At 45.6% G+C, this 10213-nt stretch overlaps 1 protein-coding gene across 1 annotated transcript; it reads left to right on the forward strand.

The window, feature by feature from the left end:
- The first annotated feature begins 5422 nt into the window (after positions 1 to 5422).
- rint1 (RAD50 interactor 1) lies at positions 5423 to 10143 on the forward strand. The gene is made up of 13 exons (XM_027002193.2): positions 5423 to 5671; positions 5870 to 6111; positions 6279 to 6452; positions 6537 to 6677; positions 6922 to 7078; positions 7262 to 7372; positions 7461 to 7686; positions 7767 to 7904; positions 8028 to 8227; positions 8496 to 8713; positions 9046 to 9226; positions 9428 to 9546; positions 9729 to 10143. Exons 1-13 carry the CDS (start codon positions 5441 to 5443, stop codon positions 9946 to 9948), a joined length of 2358 nt encoding a protein of 785 aa, XP_026857994.1. The 5' UTR covers positions 5423 to 5440; the 3' UTR covers positions 9949 to 10143.
- The last annotated feature ends 70 nt before the right edge of the window (positions 10144 to 10213 follow it).

The following is a 10213-nucleotide window of genomic DNA, read 5'->3' on the forward strand; positions in this document are numbered from 1 at the left end:
GCTCGGGACCTGTCATCGCTCCCGTGACAATACGGGGGGGTCAACACCCTTGTTCAGCGGCCACGAGGAAAAACAAACACGCTCGCTAAACGATAAGGATTCTTAATCCGGAGGCTGACAAATAAATAGAGGTAATGACTGACTAATAGGCCTTTCTTAAGCATATTGCATCATACCGCAGTTAGATGCGTGCTGTTTCTTCTAAACTCACTTTCTTACACCTGTCTTAACTGGTGCTGTGCAAGAAAACTGCGCACGTGTAAATGCTTTAAATACTCCACATCTATAATCACCCCACATGCAGGCAACACCAGATACAGCTGAAGTGAAGCAATCTGCTGCCATATGCACACCCCAGTGCATTATTTGATATCTTAAGTCTAAAGTTAACAGAGCAGCCAAAAAGAACAGTATTCTGCTGAAACTAATCTGTTACTGGGATGTATCTTAGTTCAGTCTACCCCTCTGTGCCAGCATGTGAATCACTTAGTCAAAATGGTCCAGAAATAGCTTCTGAGAAAAAAAAAAAAAGCACACCAAAGCACCATCTCAGCTGCTGGGGTCCTGAATCATACTGATGGAGAAAACAAATCTATCATAATTTCCCTCATATATGAGCAACTATATGTCACTCGCTGCACACTTCATAACACTCAAGCCATTGTAAAGCAATCAGGGAGGTTGAGACTGCTTTCACAGGCTTTTCTTGCTCATGTCTGTTTGACTATATACACACAAAAGCTGTAGTGACTGATGCAGGATATGAGTGTTCAGAATTTCACCATGTAGCCTACATTAGTTAAGTCAGTCGTGCAAGGTGCATTTGAGAGTGGACACACTCAAACAACCACTTGCAGTATCCTCCCAAGGTTTGAGAAACCGCTCTGTTTTGATACCTTCAGACAACACCCATCTCCCCCCTGTGCCTGTGCTCTTTCAGTTGTTGGAGGGTGCGGGGGTATGAGTAGAGGCAAAGGGGAGGCTTTAGCCTTTCTAACAGCACAACTGAGTGTTTCAGTGGGATCGTTGCTAGTTATCAGAAAAAATGGCTCTGCACAGTGATCGGCCACGACTCACGACAGGCCTGATCCACCCGTTAGCCTCCACTCCACTTGTGTGGCCCTCTTCAAGTTGTCTGCTCTCTGTTCTTTTCTCCTTTTCGTCTCTTCGTTTCTCTGTGGTCCTGGGTACACATGGACAGTATGACAGCACTGACAGGCTGAGATGAGCCAGGACTGGAACAACAATCGTGCAAGTGTCAGGAAGTCAACAGTTTGAGAATGATTCTATGCTGTGGTCTCTTCCCTCATGCACACACACATGTGCACACACACACACACACACAAGCTCCTTTTCTCCAGAACATTCAAAATCCCATCTTAACGGCAGGGTGGTAAGGATCCAGATAAAACACAGCTCTCTTCTCTTTCTGTCATGTTGTCCATATGCTCTGTAAAGGGGGGTTGACTCACACTTCTGGCGTGCGAGACAGAGCTGCAGCTGCATGCTGCACCTGCAGAATGAGGGAAAAAAAACAACTGCCAGGCACTTGCATGAGAACACAGACCCACCCCCACACGCAGGCATAAACACACACACACACACACACACACACACACACACACACACACACACACACACACACACACACACACACACAAAAGAAGCTTCTCCACCCACCATCACAGGCCTAACTGATTTCTGTAAACACAAGTGAGGCTGAAACTCTAGATCTGCGTTTTACATGCCTCCAGTTGGGACATAGTGAGGAACAAAGCCCACTAGGAGCATGAGGAGTCCAGCTTGTTTTTTATTAGCCGGAGCCGCTCAGGGTCACAATGGGAAGGGCACCGGAGCCTCCACAACCTTTATGACCCACAGCAATAAAAACTTTGTCATCCTACTGATTAAAGCTTTAATTAACATAAGTGACACTTCACTGGAGAAAATGATGTTGAGCACCTTTCAGTTAAAGATCAGAGAAAGTGGATTTTATTGTTGGTTTTAGTGACAGTTGCAATGGCTGAATGTGTCTGCTTTTCTTTACAAGAGCGCTCGTTGGACTGGACCTGGTTAATTAACTGAACTGGAAACTAAAAGCAGTGTTGGATCAAAAGGCTACACTATGAGATGTGTTTCTGAACATTAGCCTTCGCACACAAGTTTTAATACTTTTCCTGGCATTCTGAGGCACTCCAGAGACAGAAGCCCATAGACAAATACTTATTCATTACCAATTCACACACACACACAACCTGATACTTTCCATAATGTAACTGTGTGTGTGTGTGTGTGTGTGTGTGTGTGTGTGTGTCCACACACACACACACACACACACACACACATACACATACTCTCTCTAGAAAGAAAGAAAGCTGTTAAATGTCTGGTTAACCATCCTTGACAAAGTCATTATTATTAAAAAGAAAATGATACATTCATATACGCACATTCACACACATGGATACTATACATGCACACATATGCACGCACACACACACACACACACACACACACACACACAAACTAATGGATGCATTCTCTCATACGCATGCAAACAGCTGGGAGGAGTATGTCTGAGGAATAAGCTCCCAGATGCTTTTTAGCAGTGTCGACCTTGCAGACCTTCTCCACCCTCTACTGCCTGATTGTAATGTGCACCTAGGGAGACCCATTAAAAAGAGCTCATCGTCAGGACAGGTCCCTACTGATGATGAAACTATTCCTCTCTTTATTTTTCAGTGACATAAAGATTTAGGTGGCAGTTGAACCATAAGTCAGACATTCAAATTCTTCATGTGAAAAGAGAGGCAAGAACGTGAAGTTGTGCTTGAAGACATGACAAATATGAAGTCTAAGACAAATCCAGCCATGGTTGGTGTTACAGCTCCATAGCCCTGATAGTTAATTTTCAGAAGGGTTATCATTTAAAGGGACCTTTGATACCCAATCAGTTTTTTTTCTGAATCTGGGCTACTGTGTTGACAGACATGAGACTGCACTGCTGGCAGGTAAGTTCTTGAGGACGTGAGGCCACCCACGCTCCAAGCGAGACGCCTGTTATGATTTGATGACAGAGAATTTGTTTTTCCTGAGGTGTCTTGCACAGTCAGCTGAAGAGCCAGCTTTACACCCACGCACATGTTCTCCTGACTGCTGATGGGAGCTGGTGGTTGTGAAGAGCTCTCAGCAAAGAGCGACCACTTCCCTGGCCTCTCTTGCTCACCGGGAGGAGATCAGCGGCACATCAAGGCCAATGCTCTGTCGTGGCTGTAGAGCCATTACTCATTGTCTGGACAGCTTTATGGTGCAGACAAGCAGGAGAGGGGGATGTCGCAAGTGTCCCCAAGGCAGCAGGCTGGCTCTGGAGAGAACTCGCTGTGTGAAGCTCAGCTGCATAAGCATGTCTAGGGCGTAGTGGCTATCAGCTAGTGGTACATATTTGGGGCCAAATATAGTTCTGATAATGCTGCTTTTAGTATGATTTGTTACGACCTAGTCTAGGTTGGGTCTGTAACAGTAAGGTGGAAGTGATGAACCAGGGTAATAACAGTGGTGTGATTACTGTGATGGGGTGAATAGCAGATATGCGAAAAAATAAAAAATAAAAATTATAATAATAATACATGAACAGATCCCGATATGATTAAATGAACTGTTGCTTTGAGAAATTGATATGTAATGTGCACAAACACAACAGACAGACTTCAGAATTGCCAACACTGAAAACTGAAACCACTAAAGAAAAAGAAAAACCAACACTGTCTGACGCAGGGGTGACTAAATGGCCTAGTGAAAACAGAAGGAAAACCAAAAGACATACTTTCCTAAACTCCCTGTCTAGCCACAAAACAGACAGCCCCCAACTACAAAGCAGTGACCACCCCACACCTGGTGTGACGTACAAAAATGACACAGTGCACTGAACACTCCAGTGGTGGCATACAGACAGCAATCCAAACTAGTAATCGAAACAATCTAGCAATATGGTGAAGGAGCAGAATAATGAACTATCAAAAATAAAACATCGGGTATAAATTAAATGAGCACAAGGCTGACAAAACAGTGATAGGCCCTTTTATACATACATGGACTCTTTAAGCGTCATGATGAATAGAGCTGCGTGACCTATTTCACTATGTTAATGCCTGTGATTTCTCAAGACTCTCACACATAACTCATCAAGAACATCAAAAATTGGCAGGTATTAGATATCAGTAAACTGAAGCAAAAAATGTGACTCAGCACGCAGTAGGAATTTCAGTGATATTCTAAAGTGCAAACATGACAAACTTATGGCTCAGAATGCTTGATACATACACGTTACATCTCTTGAAAGAACACACTTCAGAAATCAGTGGTGTCAAATCAAACAATCCACAATATATTCTGGGACCCAAGTAGCAACCTGTTCATAAGATGCACAATATAACAAGCATGTGTTGGTGTACTACTAGTGTAACAAGAACCAAGAGTGCATGAGTTCATGTCACACAGTGCCAAGTACCAGAGTTGTACCATGTCAGGTTTGGACCCAGGGGGAGAAGCAGCAGCATGATGTGACAGCTCATGGATGCCGTTGCCGCTGTTGCTCCAGGGTAGGTTTACGTTGGCAACCACACTGCAAGCCAAACATCCTCCAGTACTTATGCTCTCGCTTCCATCCAAAGCAAGCGAAACCCTGCAATGTGCACCTCAGACAACCTCCAACATGTTAAATAGCCTAGTTTTATGAAGGATAGCGGGAATGCGCTAGGTGTTCAGGGGGGAAAAAGTGGGCTAAGGTTGTGCACAACTGAAGTGAAAAACATCTCTGTTGTTTACATGTGAGTCCACCTTACAATATTCAGTACTTATAACCCTGTGGCATATATTTCATTTTTATTACTTTTTACCCTACCAAACATGCACCTTAAATTAGCAGCATGTTATATTCTAATCAGTAAATGCCAGTTTTAGGAAGCATAGGTCACATTAAAAGTAAACTTGAGTAGAAGTAAGTTAACACTGGGAAAAAAAATAGAAATATTTTAGCTAACTGAAATTTAAATAATAAGTTAACCGAATAAAAAATACAGGTTTTTATTCTGACAAATTGATTTGCGGTTCAATTAAATAAAATGTTAAGATGGCCAGCATGCATTTTTAATTTACAACAACAAATCTTTTCAGGAGAAAAATGGTTTGTGGCAAATTCTCCGTATTGGTTTATTTTTAGCTTCTATATTTTTATAGTTTTTGAGATGCGAGGATAGAAACCTGACAAACTAAAGAACATAATTACTGCTGAGTCCAAACTAAGCCTCAGTACGCTCTGGCGAAACAGCATTTACCCGACGCTCCTACATGCACGCTTATCCATCTGTCACCAGTAGAGGGCGATCGTGAGAACAACAACGTGGAGCGGTCTGATGACGTGGAGAGCACGAAAAGCGAAAATATGGCGGCGCCCGCTTTGGCGAATAAAAACACATTCAGTGATGCTGCTGCTAATCCTAAGTCGACAAATGTTAATGACAGTGATTCCAAATGTACAGCAGAGGACGTAAGTTATATGGACCATGTAGCTGAACTGGTGGAGAGAGAGATTGGTGGTGACTTAAAATCTCTGAGAAAAGTTAGTGGGCTTCTTGAAACACTGACAGCAGAGAACAAATTACTGGAAGAACAGGTAAACTAGGCAGACATATTTATGGCGAGTATGAGTGTGTTTTTCATAGTCGAATGTTAAATATACTGAGGTTGGTATTCAACAACAGATGTGTAGCGTGATTTCTGTTGGCACCATTCGGTTGATTACAGACCAGACGGGCTATTACCTATACAGTTGTGAGCGATGTATATTCCCAGCAGCTCTCTGTACGTACAGGTATTAACTGTATCCAGTTCGGTGCCTTTACGTGTATCCGCTGCACTGTCCGCGGCGGAAGGGTCTCGGGCGACGATGGAGACACTGTTGCACCGGGAGAGAGTCCTCTCCAACACGCTGCAGCAGCATCTCCAGGGCTCACAGAGTTGGGCCGACAGTCTAGGGCAAATCCTAGGACAGCTGGACACACTGGAGAGGCACATGAAGTACCTTCAGTGCTTGGCTCATATTGAGGACCTCAGGTAAGGAATCCAGTAACAGTCAAGATATATGCTATTCTATCCCACGCTTATATTTCTTCTGCAAACGTGTGTTATAACACTTGGAATCCAAGTACCTTTTTCTAAGTCTCTTCTATGAGGCAAGTGATCTTTTGCAATGTTCCTCTATGCTTTAAAAAATAAAACAGTGCCAGTATTCAGCAGTTCCTGATGACTAACAGCGTATGGGAAGCAATCGGAGCAGTGGGCAGTATGGCCAACCTGGACATGGGTCTGAAGGAGTCAGGCTGCAGCCACTTACAGGCATTCCTTCGGGAAACGCTGCTCTTTTGGCACAAGATCCTGAAAGACAAGTTGACGAGGTATCATCCGCATGACCATTGATATCGTATTGAAAAATGCGCGGCAGAACTGTGTTTCTAACTGTTGGCTGCTCCTGATCTCAGTGATTTCGAGGAGGTGCTGACCCAACTGCACTGGCCAGCAGTGTCTCCGCCGACACAGACCCTTTCTCCCCCGGCTAACGCTCAGGAGCTCAGCAGCCAGCTGAAGCTGCTGGTCTCTCAGCTCCTCTCCCTGCAGACCTCGTATCCTCTGTGTTGCACACATGCATGCAGACCTACACCAACCACCACCCCGTGGTCAACTATTCACACCCAGCTATTCACATAGTGACTTAAAGGGCAAGTAACTTATAACTGTAGACGTTGGAAGAGGCTTAATTAATTCTTCAGCCACTGTAAAACATTGTTCAAGCCCTTAAGTAAAGAGATGGGTTACGGATTATTAGAAAAAGTTCCTCATCCACACTGGTCTTGACTCCTCTCCCAGCGATGACCTTATATCGGAGATGACGGACGTGCGTCCTTTCCCTGGCCTGCTGCAGGCCCCTCCTCTCTCGATACCTATTCAGATTATGCTGCTGCCCCTCAGTAAGAGGTTTCGCTACCACTTCACTGGAAACCGCCAGACCAACTCGCTGAGCAAGGTCCAGACATGCACGTTTGCTGATTACTTTTGTGCGTGTGTGACACTGCAACCAATCCTGTTGTACAATAGTGTCTTTACTGTTTAGGAGTTGATCGTTTGCTCTTCATTATAAAAAAAAAACAAATTGTTTAAATGAATCAATGAACAGACCATCAGGGTGTGTTGATTTGTTCATTTGCAGCCAGAGTGGTATCTGACTCAGGTTCTCATGTGGATGGGACATAACTCCAGCTTCATGGAGGAGAAGATTCAACCCATTCTCAATCGTGCAGGGGCCAACGTTGATGCAAAGGTTAGAAGATTTAAATATGTGAATGTGTCGTTTGGCTCGCTTCTCTAGGTGAGCCAGAGACACAGGCAGTTCCCCCTGTACCCATTAGGTGGAGCTGTGCCGAGGACTCCTGAGTCTTGCCCAGGAGAAGCTGGCACACGATGCCCCAAGGCTGCTTTATGATGACGCCCTCTTCTGCCACCTGGTGGATGAGGTGCTGCAGTTTGAGAAGGAGCTGCGCACCACGCACGCCTACCCCAGCTCTTACCCTGGCGCCCTGCACATACTGCTGGAGGAGGCTGTCTTCCAGAAGTGGCTCAGCGTTGAGAGAAAGAGTGAGTCTTCAGCAACGCGGGTGAAGAGTGCGGGGTGTTCTGCTCGGACAACTGACCTGTGTATGTGTGTTGGTTTTTAGTGGCACTGGAAAAGGTAGATGCCATGCTGTCAACAGAAGGGGCCTGGAGCTGTCAGTACAGAGACATCACTGATGTGGATGAGCTGAAAGCACCAGACTGTGCAGAGACATTTATGACTCTGCTGCTGGTCATCACAGGTCTGACTTTCCTGGCTTCTCATATTTAATATTTTTTTGCCATTGACAAGTCCATGCTACTGGTTGATGAAATAACTGCCTGAGCAGAAAGGAACTGTCTCTTGTACACTGTAACTCTTTTAGAAAGGTACCGTTCCCTGCCATGTCCACAAGCCCAGCTCAGCTTCCTGGCTCTGCAGAGAGAGCTGGTGGATGACTTCCGCATCCGCCTCACCCAGGTGATGAAGGAGGAATCTCGGCAACCGCTGGGCGCTCGTTACTGTGCTGTCCTGAATGCCGCCAACTACATATCCACAGTTCTCAGCGACTGGAGCGACAATGTGGTTAGTGATAATAAAATGTCAGCTAGAGTATTCATTTAAATGGTCATTTGTTCATTTGTCATTCAGATGCTTTTATTCATAGTGAATAAAAGAAAGAAGCAAATATACAATACAAGCATACCACTGATACAAAAGTTGATTTTTGCTTGAAGATTCATTCAAGGATGTCTTTGAAATAAATTTTGGCATGAAACAGTAGATGGGAGTAACATTGTCTAAGAATGGTAAACTAGTAAATCTGTTCTTCTCCTCTGCCACTCCCTCTCAGTTCTTCCTGCAGCTGCAGCAGACAGCGGTGTCGGTAGGGGAGGAGGTGCTAGGGCCACTGGGGGCTACAGAGAGCGGGCGACTGGCGTCTCTGGAAGGCTCTCTGTTCGAGGAACTGCTGGCCCTGCTGGAGAGACTCAGAGGGGACATGCTGGGCCGCTTGTGGGAGGCGGTTATGAGAGATGTGAAGGAGAAGGCCCAGCTTTATTGCAGGGACAGGTACTGTACTAAAGACCCAGCCTAGGGACAGGCACTGAACAGGTACATACAATACTAACATGGAAGGTTTCATAATTATGAATAGTTCATTCTGTGGTTTACACAGCAGAATCTTTGTTGTTTGTAACTCTCAGTTGAGGGTAGATACGATTAATTACTCTGTGAAGTAGGCACGCTGTTAGTAGCAGAACTGATTCTAACTTCAAGAAGGAAAACACTTCCTGCGCAACATATTTAGCTGGTCTGGTATGTCTAGGGAGTCTAACAGGCACAACAACGGTGATGCTCTGTTGTTTAAATTGCTAGAGGTCACATTGAGGTGTGTGCTACAGGTGGATCTCCTTGCCATCCCAGTGTGACCAGGCCACCATGTCCCTGTCCAGCTCTGCGTGCCCCTTCCTCCTGTGTCTCCGGGACCACCTGCTCCAGCTGCAGCAGCTGCTATGTCTGCCTCTCTTCCAGATGTTCTGGCAGGGGCTGGCCGAGAGGCTTGATCTCTTCCTCTACCAGGACGTGAGTCTCCTACGGCAACGCACAGCTGTCTTGTATAGCAATAAAGAGCAACAGCAGTCACCATGCTTATGTTCAGCCCTGGGTTCTTCAGTCAGGCTCTGACTTTTTAGGTTAAATGTCAGGCATGCAACAGCGTGGGGCAGTTCTGACAGGGAGCAGCGAACTGCTCCTCTAAGTGAATGTGCTCTCTTCCACTCTCAGGTGATCCTGTATAACCACTTCAATGAGGGAGGAGCCGCACAGCTGCAGTTCGACATGACCAGAAACCTCTTCCCATTGTTTGGACACTACTGCAAGAGACCTGAGAACTTCTTCAAACAGTGAGTGTTTCAGAATGTGTTCTATTATTTAGATAATCTGGGTAAACAAGTCTTTTTTTGTTTTAACTTTGTACTGATTATGATGATAAACAGGAGATGGGGGGTAAACAAGTTTTGCTAAAGGCTCCTAACTTACTTTGCTCTTTCCCTCTCACAACGCCTCTCCCCACTTTTTCTGGCAGTGTAAAGGAGGCCTGCATCATCCTTAACCTGAAGGCGGGGCCAGCCTTGCTGCTGTGTGATGTGCTGAAGCAGCAGGAGGGGCCAGAAGAGGGTGATGCCTCCCTGAGGCCTCAGCCGCCCACTCCTGAGTCAGCTCTGAACGAGATGGCCGTTTACAGGCTGGCCCCCAGCGACGCACAGATCCTCCTGAACCTCCGCTCTGCCTGGCTCAGCCGCTGAGGGAGGGGAGCGCTCCTCTGGCCGAAACTGATTACACCCGAACACCACACAAAAGGATGACGTTCCTGGGACTTGCCTATTCTGAAAGATGCAGTGAAGTTGGACACATGTTCAGCACTTGAAAGAAGGGTACACAGAAAATGTACACAGAAAAGACACCGCTTACCCCAAATATAGTCAATCACCTCAAACACATTTGGTTGCCTTGGTTTTACTTTTGCTCTGGAAGTATGAGGCTAATGTAGTTAGCTAGCTAACAGGCAAT

The sequence above is a fragment of the Electrophorus electricus genome, chromosome 7 (genome assembly GCF_013358815.1).
Source record: "Electrophorus electricus isolate fEleEle1 chromosome 7, fEleEle1.pri, whole genome shotgun sequence".
NCBI lineage: Eukaryota > Metazoa > Chordata > Actinopteri > Gymnotiformes > Gymnotidae > Electrophorus > Electrophorus electricus.

Bases quoted from the DNA above. Each gene is read 5' to 3' on its own strand.
- rint1 (XM_027002193.2), top strand. From the start codon at position 5,441: ATGGCGGCGCCCGCTTTGGCGAATAAAAACACATTCAGTGATGCTGCT. The intron at 5,672-5,869 runs GTAAACTAGGCA...CTGTACGTACAG, and splicing joins ACAAATTACTGGAAGAACAG to GTATTAACTGTATCCAGTTC. The intron at 7,687-7,766 runs GTGAGTCTTCAG...GTTGGTTTTTAG, and splicing joins GCTCAGCGTTGAGAGAAAGA to TGGCACTGGAAAAGGTAGAT.